This window comes from Micromesistius poutassou (assembly GCF_964030765.1).
Source record: "Micromesistius poutassou genome assembly, chromosome: 5".
Classification (NCBI taxonomy): domain Eukaryota; kingdom Metazoa; phylum Chordata; class Actinopteri; order Gadiformes; family Gadidae; genus Micromesistius; species Micromesistius poutassou.
In genome coordinates this window covers 4870755-4888055 of record NC_140275.1, presented here as the reverse complement: position 1 = coordinate 4888055, position 17301 = coordinate 4870755, and the positions used below count along the sequence as shown (strand labels likewise).

General features: G+C 40.9%; 1 protein-coding gene across 1 annotated transcript; it reads left to right on the top strand.

The window, feature by feature from the left end:
• LOC311343978 (mucin-2-like) lies at positions 1–17301 on the top strand (the record flags this gene model as incomplete). The annotated part of the gene is given in 32 exon segments (XM_084468928.1): positions 1–102; positions 207–306; positions 925–1014; positions 1093–1303; positions 1378–1475; positions 1478–1546; positions 1623–1733; positions 6004–6259; positions 6439–6553; positions 6685–6775; positions 6934–7097; positions 7196–7412; positions 7591–7716; positions 7803–7917; positions 8026–8176; positions 8298–8411; positions 8529–8598; positions 8712–8782; positions 9644–9770; positions 9879–10134; positions 12338–12451; positions 12553–12691; positions 13027–13137; positions 13251–13430; positions 14107–14263; positions 14405–14530; positions 14736–14950; positions 15389–15453; positions 16065–16241; positions 16416–16592; positions 16767–16943; positions 17118–17301. Coding segments are annotated over 32 exon segments (4476 nt in total).

Here is a 17301-nt window from a genome sequence, read left to right as displayed (position 1 = left end):
ATGGACCAAAAGTTTGACCTGGACCTCCGTGACCCCCAATGCACAGAAGGAAGACACCTTGCCATTGGGTTGATGCATGACCAAATCCTTGCTGAAGCCAAGGTAACAACTTTTTGTACATTAACTGAACATGAACTTGTACATGAAATGAATGTTTCAGTACCTCAGAAACTCAGTCTAACACGATGTTGGACTTAAACACACAGAAGGCTGCGGAGGATGGCAAACGGGCACCGTCTGGAGGGGACTCACCACGGAGCTCCACCAAAAGGAGCAGAGGCGGCAAGGCCAGAGGGAGACGTGGAGGTCGTGCAGGACTACTTCTATTATAGAGTAGTCCAATAATAGAAGAAATCATCAGCTACTAAATTAAACAAACAAAAAAAGTATCCAATTTGTAATTTCAGGTAAGGTCCATCAATATGTATGTAAAAAAAAAACTTTCAATGGAAACAAAAGAAACCCAGGACTGCTAGGAGACTTTAGTTATCGCATGGCACACAAGTGCAAGGATTGGCCAGGTATTCACACACGCATGAGGTGGATGGTGAAAGGATTTCTCTTGGTTTACTTCAATCGTCCCATCCTTGCTCCCATCCGGAGCATCCGTGCCGTCCTTCCTCCAAGGGGCAGTGGGCAGCCGCGTCGGTTGCCCTCAGGTATCAGTTCCAACATGGTCCACGTCTTGTTCAGGGACAGGGGAGCGTTCTGCATGATGGGGTTCTTACTGATAATATATGGAAGGAACCCCAAGCGAGCATGCCGAAGACATGCAAATCCCACACCACAGGCTCCAAGGAGACAGCTGACTTGAGCACACAGTTACCCAAGCGGAAATCAAACCCAGGGTCTTCTTGCTGTGAGGCAGCAGTGCAAGCACTTGCGCGTCTGCCGCAGTGATATCTTAATCTGTCATGTACTGTTTAACTGGCATGGACACTGAGGTGTTGGCACTTCCTTCAGAGGATTCCTTGCCCTTACCCAGAGCACAGCAAAATCCTCAAGAAATATTTGGTAAATATACAGTGTTTTATTCTGAAATCAAAATACTGTATATAGAATGTAGATAATTTGGTTATATTTTATTTGCAGAACAAAACATGGAGAGGCTTTCTGCCATACTGGAGTCATGCCCATGTCCTGCTGAGCCTGAGAGAAGCTCAGCATCATCGTGGTCTGTTAGGCAGCAGAAAGCCTACGACCATTGGGAGGAAGCACAGCCATACCACCTCAGATGCCTTTTGGAATCTGAGGCTGTTGGCAAGCCATTGTGTTGCTTCTGCCACAAGCCTGCTGTTATAAGGTTGGATGTTCATTAATCAAATAATATAGTGTATAATATAAATTGAGTGACTTAACAGTGTTTTCTCTGCTTAGGTGCAGAGAGTGCCTTCCGGAGCAGTGGTTTTGTGGGGCCTGCGACATACATAACCACAGCAAATGGCCACTCCACAACAGGGACAGCATGGTGAATGGCTTAAAGCCATCCCCCCATCCACATGTATCTCAAGAGGAGAGACTGGAATATATGCCACACATGAGCAAGGTAAGGTCTGACATAAATCGACCTGTCTAGTCTTCCTGATCCTTTTCTCGTTTATTCAGTCTGCTGCCATGTACAGAATGCAGTCATTTGAATTCACTTTTCTTTTGGACAGCACAGCACTGCACCTGCCAGGTCCCTAGCTTCACATTGTCAGCTGGCAAACCAGTCATCTTGATTACCATCAATGGTAGAAACCTGGGACCGTATTCACAAAGAATCTTGGGGCTAAAAGTAGGTCATAAGTGGCGAATTTAGGAGAAACTCCTAAAAATAATGGGCGTGTCAGTCTTAAATTTAGGACTCCTCATTTATTTTACTAAGTAAGTAGTACTAAGTATTTTAGGAGAGCTTAAAAGTCCTTGAGAGGACTCCTTACTCAGTAAGACCTATTCACAAAGAATCTGAAAATGGCTGCAGTGCAACCGAATGCTTTGGAGACAATGGAGGACTGCAAATTAAAAAGAGGTTAAATATAGGGTAGCAACAAGGAAAATGCAACTTTGCAATGGCGACGATTTAGGAATATCACAACCATCAGTGATGGTTAAAACACACAGGGCAATGTTACAAATGTACCATTAATCATCCATAATTATTTAATGTATAAATATAAATAAATCACTTAAACCATCATTGTTTGTCTCATGTATTAATAGTAATACGTCACTTTCATCATAATTATTTCAGATATTGCCAGTAATAAATCACAAATCAATATTTATTTCATGTTAATGGTAACAAATCACAATTTAATCATCATTATTTATTTCAAATAATAATATGAATAAATCACTAATAATAATAACGATCATTATTTAAACAGTAGCACTGTACGTTTCAAGTAAAAAAAATAATATAACTACTCTTACTTACGATTACTATCTAATAATTAATTGTAAGATGATTTATTATATTAAGTTTATAATCAGCTCAGTAGCAATTGGTTCTGGGACCAGTTGGGCTTTCGCTTGTGTTTGACGTCTTGGTTGCTTTCATTCATCATGATAGGAGGACTTGGGCGAAATTGGCTGATATTTAGAGTGTTTAAGTGCTGAAAATATGCTCATTGTAGTCATCATAATAGTTTGCAGGTTGCTTTTAATTACTCCTTGATATAATGCAATTACGTATTTTTATTGTTTGCTATCTCTCTTTTAAATGTGCATACAAAGTTATTATCGTGGTCTGCACAAACGTGTCATCATGAGTGTATTCTGCTAACTACACTGTCCATAACTATTTCATAGGACTTAATTTGTAGCCTATGTTGCGGATGAGATTCACCGAGACCGCCGACCCTCAACAACCGCTTCTCAACTTGTGCACGAGAATCGAGGTAAAGGGCGTCACTCTTTAGTTCACTCTTAGTGATTTATCCTTAGTATGAGTAGGTCTCAGCGGCTTTGTGAATTACTTTCAAGAAAAATCTCCTACATAAAAACTTTAAGCACGAGTTAGGAGCACTCCTAGCAGTAAGATAAAAAGCTTTGTGAATACGGTGCCAGAGCTGGCCCTAGGGTGACCACTGAAGCTATTATCTCTCTTTAGTCAATGACTTCATTATATTTCTCAATTCACTTATATGTTAAGGTTAACTAATTATTGTCACAATTAAAGCTAAACGTTGCAGGCTGTACTAATGTATTTGCCATATGGATAAAGGAGCCATTATCTGGCCGTATGAAGGAAAGGTCAATAAAGGCGTGCATCCTGAGGGATGTTTACCACGTGACAGTCGTTTACACCATTTGCTGATCCTGAGATAAACAGTGGTTACTTAGCTGACTTTAAATTGGCCCTTAAAAAGCCATGAACGTCTTTATATCTGGCCCACGTCGTCTTGAGTGGAGGAGACGGGGAGGGCATTATGACGTCAGAAAGGGAGAGAGGAGTGTAACTACAGTTACAGTCAAACACTGCCTGCTTTTTTAATGTATTCTGCAATAACATACAGTGGTATTGTTATCGATTGTTTACATGCATGCTTATTGATTCAGTAGAAGTGATTGTCATTATGCTCATGCATGTCATATCTTTAATCCATATATGTGTTAAAGGGATTCGTATCGTTGATTATACATGGCTCAATTCATAAACACATGATGTATATTATGTCTGTTTTAAATCAGTTTGATTAATAAGGTGGCTAGTGGAGTATTTTACTGCCCTACATATGATTTAACTAATGTTTAAGATGTAAGTTCATTACACTGTAATATACTGAGAAGTCAGGGAAGGAGGATAAGTGCATGTTTAGATAATGGGGAACTGGGGTGGGGGAACACAGAGGTGTCCAATTTCTAGGCCCAATGCTTAGAGTGTTTTGATTGGTCAGTGCATGTAGGGGAATATAACCTGAAGCCTGATTTGTGATCAGGAGTTCTTTGTCAAACCAAACCAAAAGTGATAATAAGTTCTTTATCTTTCAAACCTCGGCTTTCTCAACCTCTTTTCTCAATCTCAACCAAGTGTGGGTTTTTATCCCCCACACTATCCACATATACACTGTGAATACCAAATAAAGCATAGGCGTAGTCGATATGGCAAGACTAATAATCTATCCTCTAATAAGCCTATTATTTATGATACCTAACCTTCTCTTCATATCGTGATGCAATCATCTATCACATTTTATTATAGGACACGGTTTTAATCACAACTGCTCCCAATCACAACTAAATTGACCATGACGTATTTCAAGGTCATTTAGGAAGAATAATGTGCCACCCTGAGTCAACATAAACAGCAGGCTGAGGTCCATCACAAGCTCCAGATGTCTTCCTTTGGGAGTGGTAGACAAATAATTTCATTCCTCAGCAAACTTGGCTAATGTAAAAATATGTTTGTCCTTGGAGGGGCTGCAGATAGTTGCTTGGAGTAGTCTATTAGAATTGGTAGAGTGGAGTACACAGGCCAGTGGAAATAAAGTAACAAAACTATAGTTGTATGTTGCACATTCAAATACCTTACATTGTTATTCAATAAATACGGTTGCAACTGACATCCCAGATATACATGAGCACATGGGAAAATATCACTGTTTTAATAAAATTTTGTATTAAATTTGCTTCAAATTATTTCTATGCTATTATTTCATTTCATTTGTTTCGTGAACACTTAAACTATACAAATAATGTGGCATATGTCAATGGAATCATACGTTTGTTAATTATATGATCTGTACCATCATAGCTATTTCAACTGTGTCTCACAAGCTGAACAAACTGAATGGTTTCTTACATCTGAGCAATCATAAATTGTACATAAAAAACACATATCCTGATTCCATCAATATTCATATTGTATGTTGTATTCATACAAGACATTTCAGGATTTAAAATGAACATGGATCAGCTATAGTTGATAATTGAGAGAGAATATGGTGTATTTGAGCAAGACTAGATGGTCAATGTAAGGGTAAGATCATAGAAAAGGATTATAAGGTGCCAACAAGTTCAAAGACCAACTTTCCCCCGAAGACCATTCCAAAATGCAATTAATTGAATTTGTTTCACTCTTTAACATATAAAGGCCTCATCAAACAAACCATTAAAGCTTTGGAAATGATAATGTATTATGACACATAAAGGCAATTAACCTAAAAGGACAAAGTTAATAGTTGTCCTTTGTAGTCATTACCATTGTTATGAGACTTTAATTTTAAGATGATAACAGGATGTGTCTCCTTGACGCTCGTCAACATTTGGTGACATAAGTTGATGGTGTTAATGATTTAACTTATCAAAACGCAAAGCAGATGGGAAACACACATTCTGTGTCGGCAATATGCCTTGGCACAGGCACTCGTTTTAAGATGCCTTTACACCTTATGTATACATGACTTATGTGACGACAACGAAATGTCTACATAGTAAAGTTTGATGACAGGAAATAGTATCTATTGAGGATATACTCTGTCTTATTAAAGGCTATTATGATACAATGATTATAGATAATATTTTAATAGAACTGTTTCAGTGGGGTTATTTTGAGGTTAATAATAATAATTAAACCTGTAACATGTTCAATGCAGCCACCAATGTTGTTAAAATAATTTGACACTTACTAAGTGTAAAATTACTAATTGCTCTGTTTACCACATCTCAGCAATAAATCGAAGATAACCCTGAAAGGGGTGTGGGCAAAATATTGCGATCTCAATATAAAGAGCCATCGGGGACCAGCATGTTGAATACCTTCTTAGAGGACGGCATTCCCATAATGGCAAGGATGGCGTGGAGTCAATTTTGCTTGTGTTTCCTGGCATTGTCAGTTACAAACACCGCCAATGTCCAAGCCAGACAGGGTAAGATTTAAATAATTTGTGTGATTCTATGTAACAATATTTACACATTCTACACTTCTTGAATGCATTTTAAACATAAACCATTGTCATCCATACACTATCTGGATACAAATGCTTTGTTTATAATGTAATAATTACTTTGCCTCCACAGCTCTCAACCATGTCAACAGCATCTGCAGCACCTGGGGCCGGGACCACTTCAAGACTTTTGACGGGGACGTGTACCAGTTCCCCGGCTTGTGTGGATACAACCTGGTGTCCGACTGCCACGAGACGTACCAAGAGTTCTCGGTGCACATCCAGAAGAGCGTGGTGGACGGCCACCCCACGGTTAACGAGCTGGTGGTCACCATCAACGACCTTGTGTTCCACCTGACTAAGAGCGTCGTCTCATTGAACGGTGATCTGTGAGTGATCCACTCATTGAGACTGCTGCTGAGAGGCACCAAATCTGAGAGACAAACACAAACTGTCCAACAATCGTTTCTTGGAAATGGTTTACTGGGCTTTGTTTTCTTTCTCCAACTTATTTATTCAACATATTTATTCATACATTTTTTTAACAAAAATTTACTCTGTCCTATAGTGTCAACACACCATACTTAAATGCAGGGATTCTACTTGAACGAAATGCGGTTTACACCAAGCTCCAGGCCAAGGTTGGCCTGGTTGTCATGTGGAATGGTGATGATGCTGTGATGGTAAGACAGAAATGACTAATTATTCATATTTAGTGTGTAATCAGTGTGTTTTATTTATACTAAGTGGTGAAGACACTTAATGTTTGTGTTTCTAATATGATTCAAATAATTCCTTTGTATGTCTTTATTAGGTGGAACTGGATTCTGATTATCATAATCGCACTTGTGGCCTTTGTGGGGATTTCAATGGCGTTCCAGTCTACAATGAATTTATTCTCCACAGTCGGTTTATTATTTTTATTCATTATTATTATTTTTTATTTTTTCATTCTGATATAGTTAATCTAATTGGCCTACCGCACATGTGAAGACCTAAAAAAATATCATATTTTGTTCTTGTATTTATGTGTTTGGCATCTAATTCTGCAAATCACCTGTAGATCGCAAGATCCACCCCATTGAGTTTGGCAACGGACAGAGAGTCCATCGACCAAACGATGACTGTGAGGACCCCTATGAGGAGCAAGACCAGGAGCTGGACCACCAGGAGCTAGAAGACCAGGAGCTAGAAGACCAGGCTGTTGAGGTCCCCTGCGAGGAATTTGTATGTTTACAAAAATAAGTTGGTTGATTGTCAATACATAGACTAGGGTACAGGTAAAAATGCCTCATAATTGTTTTTTTTTCAATAACACCCTTTAGCACCCAATCTGCGACAAGATGATCCACTCTGAAGCCTGGAGCTCGTGTGCATCACTGGTGGACCCAGCCCCGTACACCCAGGCCTGTGTACAGGACATGTGCGGCTGTGGCAATAGCACCAATGACTTCTGCGTCTGCAGCACGCTGGCAGAGTTCTCCCGCCAGTGTTCCCATGCTGGGGGTCTGCCACCCAGCTGGAGGACGCCCCAGTTCTGCGGTAGCACATTCTTCCTTACAGTAACACAACCCCCCCCCCCCCCCCCAAAAAAAAAAAAACATTTAATTGAATCACTTTATTTATTTTTTATTTTCATTTCATTTTCCATAAGTAAAAGTTTAACTATCATTCAACTTATTTTGAATACATATGTATATCACAACATTTCCCATTATAGCTAAGACGTGCCCCTTCAACATGGTGTATGAAGAGAGTGGCTCTCCATGCATGGCTACCTGCACACTCCCAGACACCAGTTCGCTTTGTGAGGACCACAAAATGGATGGCTGCTTTTGTCCTGCGGGTAAGCCACCTTTACCTTTTATTATCAAAAAATATATCCATTTGTAAGATGCTTTCCCCTACAAATGTGACCCCCCTGTGTTTCAGGAACGGTGTGGGACAACATTTCACAGAGAGGTTGTGTCAGCCAGAATGAATGCCAGTGTAAACATGATAAAATCTACAACTCCGGGGATGTTTACCGACAGGATAGTGAAGAATGGTATGTGAAAGTTAATCTTGAACGCTATCGGGGCAATTCAAATGTATAGGGCATGGCCCTATGCTATGTGGTTTTGTTAACAATCGCAAATACTTTTGCTTATCCCAGTTTATGCTATGAGGGAAGATGGGACTGCAAGAGTCTTCCCAGTCCGGCTACTTGCGCAGTGGAAGAGGGTTCCCATGTGACTACTTTTGATGGGAAAGCCTACATTTTCCATGGGGATTGCCACTATGTCCTGGCTAAGATCGAAAGCAAGGTAAAAGAGTTAGCTCATGTGCAACTTGTCATTTTATATTTGAAATGAGAATTTAGAAATTTAAAATCGTTATATTTGATTTTAGACATTTTTTTTCAAAATGACAATATTTTTTTTTCAGGATGATGCCAGCCCCAAGTTCACCATCATGGTCCAGCTGGTCCCATGTGTGAGCCAGAAGTTTGACACTTGTCTGAAGAGTGTGAAGGTCCTACTGAACAATGACAGAAACAATGTGAGTGCTGCTACTTAGTATTTCATCTGGAGGGAGGCTGTTGGATAAAGGATAACATGTGACCTGTGAATGATAATGTACGATTGTCATTTTGGTCATACCATGACCTTTGTGCAGATGCTAGCGTTCTCTGCCGATGGAAAAGTGAGGCACAACATGCAGATCATCAGCTTGCCGTACAACACAGGTTAGATCATGGTGAAAACCCATAACTAACTGCACAGTGTTTTAAATTGATCTAAATTCTATCATTATTGTACTCATTATGTACTCATACATACCATTTCTCTTGACTTGTAGGCGACATCAACATATTCCAGGCATCGTCCTTCCACATCCTGCTCCAGACAAGGTTTGGGTTACAGATTCAGGTGCAGCATGTTCCAGTCCTGCAAGTCTATGTGACCCTTGAGCAGAGTTACAAAACAAAGACAAGAGGTAAGCCAACTCATGGCTAATCTGAGGCTTGCTCAATTATAATCTACAATATAGCTTCATGTGATGTATCACAATTGTACATGTAATGGTTGTTTGAGTCACTCACACTGCTTTTGAGATAATTCCGAAAATAACACACATAACTATTGCATACAGAAAATACACATCATATTCTATCCACCCTTCTATTCATCCATTCATTTTCCTCTAATCCATCGAAACTGCTTCCTCTGATTTAGGTTTATGTGGAAACTATAACATGATGCTGTACGATGACATGAAGACACCTCAAGGGATCGTAGAAGGCACTGCATCCTCTTTTGGGAATTCCTGGAAGTCTAATCCTACCTGCCCGGACAGAGATGAACGTCTGGAAAGTCCCTGTTCCTTGAGTGTGGAGAACGGTAGGCTGTGTTTGTTATGACCCAAGCTGTCTCTGCTAGTCTTCAAGAACATAGAACATTCGCAGTCAGTGAGCTTTGATTTTGTTTCTTTGATTGAAACATATTTCCCAACCAGATAAACATCCACACTGACTGAAACATCCACACTGACTTGTATCCAAATAATAATATTAATAATAATAATTTGAATCTTCCTGCAGAGCGATATGCTGAACATTGGTGCTCGCTGTTAACACGTCCAGACAGCCCATTTACAAACTGTCATGCAATGATCGATCCGGAAATGTACAACAAGGTATTGTACAACAATACTGCAGGTTTATCTGTCAATTTGATTCAATTTATCTTGTGGTCGTTGTCATAGCATTAACAATGTGTTGTCCTCATCAGAGATGCATCTACGCCACATGTAACTGTGAGAAAACTGAAGACTGCATGTGTGCCGTTTTCTCCTCCTACGCACGAGCTTGTGCTTCAAAAGGAGTTTTCCTGAGTGACTGGAGAGTGAACGTCTGTGGTAAGAGCTTAAGGAAACAATGTGTGGTCTATTGTCAGGACAGTATTCATAATACCATTACCACATGTTCATTCACATAATTACATTCTAAAAACAATATTCTACCAGATAAATACACAAGGGGCTGCCCGGAAAGCCAAGTCTTCTCTTACAAGCTGCAGCGCTGCCAGTGGACATGCAGACAGCTGAGCTCAGAACAGCAGAGCTGCACCTCGGACTTCCTGCCTGTGGACGGTTGCTCCTGCCCTGAGGGGACGTATCAGGAGGAAAAAGGCGCCTGTGTGCCCATGAACAAATGCCCCTGCTATCACAACGGAGTCCACATAAAGCCAGGCAAATCAATCAGCATCAAAGAGCAACACTGGTTAGTTGTGAACTAATTTCTCATCAAAATCCATTTGTCTTAGTATGCATCTGCCCTTTTTTGACTGTTAAATAGTGTCTTATTTGTTCTGTTGGCAAAGACTTCAAACGTAGAAAAGTATCAGAAGGTTGTGGATAACGATTTGTGGGGGACCGCCTTCCATTCCGACATACCCCCACTCCGACATAGACGTCTAATTGTCGCACTTCAATTGTTTTCAAACATCCCACCACTCCGAAAATTTCTGTTACTATTGTCAGAGTGGCGGTACTTTACTTTTTTTCAAACGTCCCCCCATCTTCTCTTCTTTCTCCTTTGTAAAGTTCCTTGGAAATCCAGAGTTCTCGCGAGAGCACAATTTGACTTTGCTCTCTGGGAACGAGCAATATAATCCCTCCCTGATGCCCCTCTCCCAGCACATTAAACAATCACATCGGTGTATCTGATATACATGTAGGTGGGCCAAATGTGTTGCTGTTTTACCAATCGACTACGGCAAGTCTTATCTATTGGTTAGCTCCGCTGGTCTGGATACGTCACCCCCTGTATTTTTCTGATTGGTGGTAGTGTTATTCAATTGCATGCAGTGATATTTTCAAATGCATGCTTGGGGCCGCCCCTCGAGTTGGGCCATTTTCATTACTCATTGCCAGACCCTACAGCTTTCTAGATGTGGGTCTGGATTTCCAGGCTATTTGTAAAGTGCATTGACGTTAACTGCGCCCATTCCTTGATTTGTTCAGCAAACAATTAACTTTGTTCCAATGTTCTTTCAATCCACTCCAATGGTCCTGCATTGAGTTTAAATCCAACTCTAGCAATTAAATTGTCCAGTTTTAAGTTTCATAGAATATTTATACATTCCCAGGGCATGTTAAATAAGTGCACGCCCCGCCACTCTTAACACACTTGTAAAATGCAGTCGTCAATTGATGGAATAGGTTATTTCATACATCATCACAACCAACATTTGGAATTAATCAAATAAATTAGAGATTAATAATACTGAAATGGCTACTTTTTGGTTGAACACATTTGAACAAAATATTTATGACCCCCCAATGTTGACAATGTTGGCGCCACTGATTGGTAGACTGTCGGAATGGCGGTACTAAAAGGTGTAGAAAAGGGGGCATGTCGGAATGGCAGCAATGGCAACAACACCCGATTTGTAATAGTTTGAGATGACTAAACTAACATTTGTTTTTTTAGTTTGTGCTCCAATGGCAAGCTTCATTGTCGTGCTTGGAAGACATTATCACAAGGTATGCTATGCTATAAATATTTGTGTGGTTTGTTTATTCATTCATTAAATTGTACGTGTTGTATGTATGTACTTAAATATTTAGAAATGATGCTCGGGTTCGGGTCCGGCTCAGTCACATATGCGCAATAAGGCGTTGGAGTTGATGTGGTGTTGCTTTTGTGTTAACAAAAGGTTGAATTTCATAGGCTACCTGTCCTACAGAACCTCAGAACCTCTCGTGTCATTTTGTGGAATTGATCGTTATCGTGGCTTTTCTGTGGGCATATGTGAATTTAAATTGGTTATGATTCAGTGCAACAAGCACGCGTTAACAGCGAGCACTCTTGTGCTCGCTGTTAACGCGTGCTTGTTGCACTCATCTGTTGACATTTCCAAATGCCTTGCAGTTGTTTAATTAAGGCGTGCTTTCATACACACAAACGTGTCATTAGTATGAGAAAAAATAGACTTAAACTGTGCCGAGTTCGGGTCGGGCTCAGTGTGTGTGTGTGTGTGTGTGTGTGTGTGTGTCTGTGTGTGTTTGACTTCACCTGTATGTTAAGTCTAATTTTTATGTTTTTCAAAGCCTGTCCCACTCCAAAAGTCTACCTTAACTGTTCGAGCACGGACGTCAGAGAGCTGGGCGTGCAGTGTGCTCGGACATGTAGAAACCCAGAGACTGATAGTTGTGTGAGTACTATTCTTCAGCTTAAGCTTTAGCAAGAGAGAAGACCATAAGTATCCTGTCAGAAATCCAACCATTCAACAAGCAACTATTTTTTCCATGAGATTTAAAGGATCCGGTCAAAAGCAAAATGATATTTCAAGTAACACTTTTTTCATTGATTTCAATATCCCGGGTCATAAATGGAAAGGAATCATCAGCTAACTGTTGTTTTATGGGTTTCAATGACCCCAGTACTCAACAGAATGTGAATCCGGCTGTCAATGCCCCAGTGGTCTCCTTGATGATGGCAAGGGCTCCTGTGTGAAGGAACATGAATGTCCATGCCAACATGGCCGCGCCCTCTACGCTTCTGGCTCTGAAATCAAAGATCAGTGCAACACCTGGTATGATGAGCCTGATATGGCTTTTTTGTATGTTTCAAGAGAATATCTAATGTGCTAAGTCTAAACTATTAAATGACCATCTTACGACCTCTATCCCACAGTACATGTCGAATGGGGAAATGGGAGTGTACAAAGAAGAAATGCCCAGGGACTTGCATAATTTATGGCAGTGGTCATTACACAACCTTTGATCAGCGAACATATGGCTTTCAGGGGCAATGCGCCTACGTGGCCGTCCAGGTAAAATCATGCATACAAACACAAAGCTTATGATTTATTGTCCTTTGCTCCTACTTTGTTTCAGTATAAATGTAGACTCCAATGCTGCATGGCGTTAGGGGTGTAATGGAGTAATATAACTCTATGAACGTCTATGATTACCTTGATTACCTTGGATAAATTATTATAACAAGACATTATTCATGAGCGTTATGTACTGATATATGGTTGTTGCTTGCCTGAGATAAACAATTACTCTGGACTCAACTGTTGTACTCTACTCTGTATCGTGGGGATTCTCTGTAAACACAAGCATTGGTGTTAACGTAGTTGTGATGTTCAATTATTTTTTTAAGAACAAATGTGGCAACAAATCAGTCGAGGACATCTTCCGGGTTATTACAGAAAATATACCATGTGGAACTACTGGCACCACCTGCTCCAAATCTGTCAGGATTCAGCTGGGGGTAGGTCCTCATTGCAAACGTATTTATAGGACTGCATCTCAAAATAGTGTCAGATGTAGTGAATACACATGAGAGGATAACTATTTGTACTGACGTTATATTGTTCATTCCAGAATAAAGAAATTAAATTAGCAAAGGGGACGTATGAAATATTGGATCTGGCAGTGGGCTCTGAGATGAAGTACACAATCAGACGTGTTGGGATGTATCTGGCCGTAGAAGCTTCACTCGGGATCACAGTTCTATGGGACCGCAAAACCACCATCCGGATCCTTCTGGAACCACAGCACAGTGTGAGTAGCACTATGGTAGTAGTAGTAGTATAGTTAGGGCTGTGGAGTACAAACTGCAGCTGCTTAACGGCAGAGCTTTTTGTTTTCGCTTCAGTCATAATACCTTTTAGACACAAATGACAAAGATACAAATGTGAAATCTAAATTAAGGTGACGATATTCATTGATTTGTTTTCTTTTTGTGTGTTCATTTTGTAGTGCATAATGTAAAGTGGCCAATGTATTTTTGATGGCTGTATATTTAACGATGCAGACAACAATACAGAATAAGAAAATTATTTATTTTTATTGATGATATCTACTTTAAAGGCTAGGGTGTGCGGACTTTGTGGAGACTTTAATGGAGATGTCCAGAATGACTTCACTACCCAGAGTCAGATGGTAGTGAGCAGCCCCCTCGAGTTTGCAAACAGCTGGAAGGCTTTAAGCTCTTGCCTGGATGCAGAAGCAAGCATTGATTCTTGTTCGCTGCAGCCCCATCGCCACAGCTGGGCGCAGATTCAGTGTAGCATTATTAAGAGCATCACCTTCCAAGACTGCCACAAAAAGGTTAGTTAAAAATATATTTCTGGTTTCCTGCATGACAATTTTGACATAGTTTCCACATTTCTACTTCAAAACAAATACTACAATAGTACTAAATAGTACCATCACTTACTTTTGAATGCCTGCACAGGTGAATCCTATTCCGTTTTATGAAAACTGTGTAAAAGACTCGTGCGCCTGCGACAGCGGAGGAGACTGCGAGTGCTTCTGCACAGCAGTTGCAGCCTACGCCCAGGCTTGTAATGAAGTCAGTGTGTGCGTTGCCTGGAGAACCCCGGAAATATGCCGTAAGTTAAGGCTGGTGAATGAAAAATACACTACCAGGGTAAAACAGTTTGTTGTTGTAATTGTTGCAAATCGATGGAACCAAGGACACACTGGGCGAAACACAACCTCTGATAACGTCTTCTTTGGTTTTTCCCACTTAGCCGTATTTTGTGACTACTACAATGAAGGGGAATTATGTGAGTGGCACTACAAGCCTTGCCATGCACCTTGTTACGAGACCTGCCGGAATCCACACGCATGCAACACTTCAATACCAAACCTGGAAGGTAGGAAACCATTTGAAAGCCTGTTAATGTTAAATTGAAGAGCATACATCGGATGAAAAAAAAACTTAAGGTGACTAAATGTCACAAGGAAATTCATTTTCAGAAAATAAATCATGATTTTGCCAACATAATCCCAACAACAAAATGACAGAGGAACTCTCTGAATGTATCAATAATAGCCTTTTAAATCAGCTTTTTCTTATAGGCTGTTACCCTGTGTGCCCAGAAGATAAGCCCATATTTGACGAAGATAAAGGAATATGTGTCGAGAGCTGTGATGGATGCATTTACAATGGAACATATTACAATGACAATGATGTCATTTACAATGTGACAGACAATTTAGGAATGTGCTACTATGCAATTTGCAAAAATGGAAAATTGATAGAGACAAATGATCCCTGTTCAACTCCAACCCCTGTTGTCACGACATCAACTACTACACCTCAAACAACTACGACAAGTAGTTCCACGACTGAACCAACCACTACTCCAACTGTCACCTCAACTACTACATCTATCACAACAATTGCACCACCCAGTACAACTGTTGCAACATCAACCCCTGTTACATCAACTACTACACCTAAGACAACTGCGACAAGTATTTCCACGACTGAACCAACAACACCCGTAGTAACAACTACAGAGACAACAAGTCCAGCTCTTTCAACAACTACTACTCCACCTGTCATCTCAAAGACTACAACAACTGCACCACCCAGTACAACTGTTGTAACATCAACCCCTGTTGTCACGACAACAACGACTCCCACACAAGAAACAACCCCAGTTACGACAACTCCATCCACCACAACTGAAGGAACAACCGTAATCCCCTCAACGACTCCCTGCAAGGAAGAGTGTGAATGGACAGACTGGTTTGATGTGGACAACAGTATGGACGGCAGTGACTGGGAAACGTACGAGAACATTACAAACAGTGGAGGGAAGATATGTCAAAAACCAAGGAACATTACATGCAGATCTACAAACGCTCCTGATGAAAGCTTTGAAGACTTTGTCAATGCCACGGAACAAGTTGTCTCTTGTGATATCAACTATGGTTTGATATGCAAAAAGGAGGATCAGATTAGCCGACCTTTCAAGTGCTTTAACTACCAGATCAAGGTGGATTGTTGTGTGCCATGCATTCTCCCCACCACCCCTCCAACTACATCAACTACCGTCATTACATCTAGCCCCAATCCAACACCAGGTAGCACCACTTCAGAAAAGACTACAGTCTTCTCAACAACTAAATCTACAACAACACCCACTGCACCGTCCAGTACAACTGTTGTAACATCAACCCCTGTTGTCACAACATCAACTACTACACCTCAAACAACTACGACAAGTAGTTCCACGACTGAACCAACCACTACTCCAACTGTCACCTCAACTACTACATCTATCACAACAATTGCACCACCCAGTACAACTGTTGCAACACCAACCCCTGTTACATCAACTACTACACCTAAGACAACTGCGACAAGTATTTCCACAACTGAACCAACAACACCCGTAGTAACAACTACAGAGACAACAAGTCCACCTGTGTCAACAACTACTACTCCACCTACTTCACCTGTCATCTCAACTACTACATCTACAACAACACCCACTGCACCAACCAGTTCAACTGTTGTAACGTCAACCCCTGTTGTCACAACATCAACTACTACACCTCAAACAACTACGACAAGTAGTTCCACGACTGAACCAACCACTACTCCAACTGTCACCTCAACTACTACATCTATCACAACAATTGCACCACCCAGTACAACTGTTGCAACACCAACCCCTGTTACATCAACTACTACACCTAAGACAACTGCGACAAGTATTTCCACGACTGAACCAACAACACCCGTAGTAACAACTACAGAGACAACAAGTCCACCTGTGTCAACAACTACTACTCCACCTACTTCACCTGTCATCTCAACTACTACATCTACAACAACACCCACTGCACCAACCAGTTCAACTGTTGTAACGTCAACCCCTGTTGTCACAACATCAACTACTACACCTCAAACAACTACGACAAGTAGTTCCACGACTGAACCAACCACTACTCCAACTGTCACCTCAACTACTACATCTATCACAACAATTGCACCACCCAGTACAACTGTTGCAACACCAACCCCTGTTACATCAACTACTACACCTAAGACAACTGCGACAAGTATTTCCACGACTGAACCAACAACACCCGTAGTAACAACTACAGAGACAACAAGTCCACCTGTGTCAACAACTACTACTCCACCTACTTCACCTGTCATCTCAACTACTACATCTACAACAACACCCACTGCACCAACCAGTTCAACTGTTGTAACGTCAACCCCTGTTGTCACAACATCAACTACTACACCTCAAACAACTACGACAAGTAGTTCCACGACTGAACCAACCACTACTCCAACTGTCACCTCAACTACTACATCTATCACAACAATTGCACCACCCAGTACAACTGTTGCAACACCAACCCCTGTTACATCAACTACTACACCTAAGACAACTGCGACAAGTATTTCCACGACTGAACCAACAACACCCGTAGTAACAACTACAGAGACAACAAGTCCAGCTCTTTCAACAACTACTACTCCACCTGTCATCTCAACGACTACAACAACTGCACCACCCAGTACAACTGTTGTAACATCAACCCCTGTTGTCACGACAACAACGACTCCCACACAAGAAACAACCCCAGTTACGACAACTCCATCCACCACAACTGA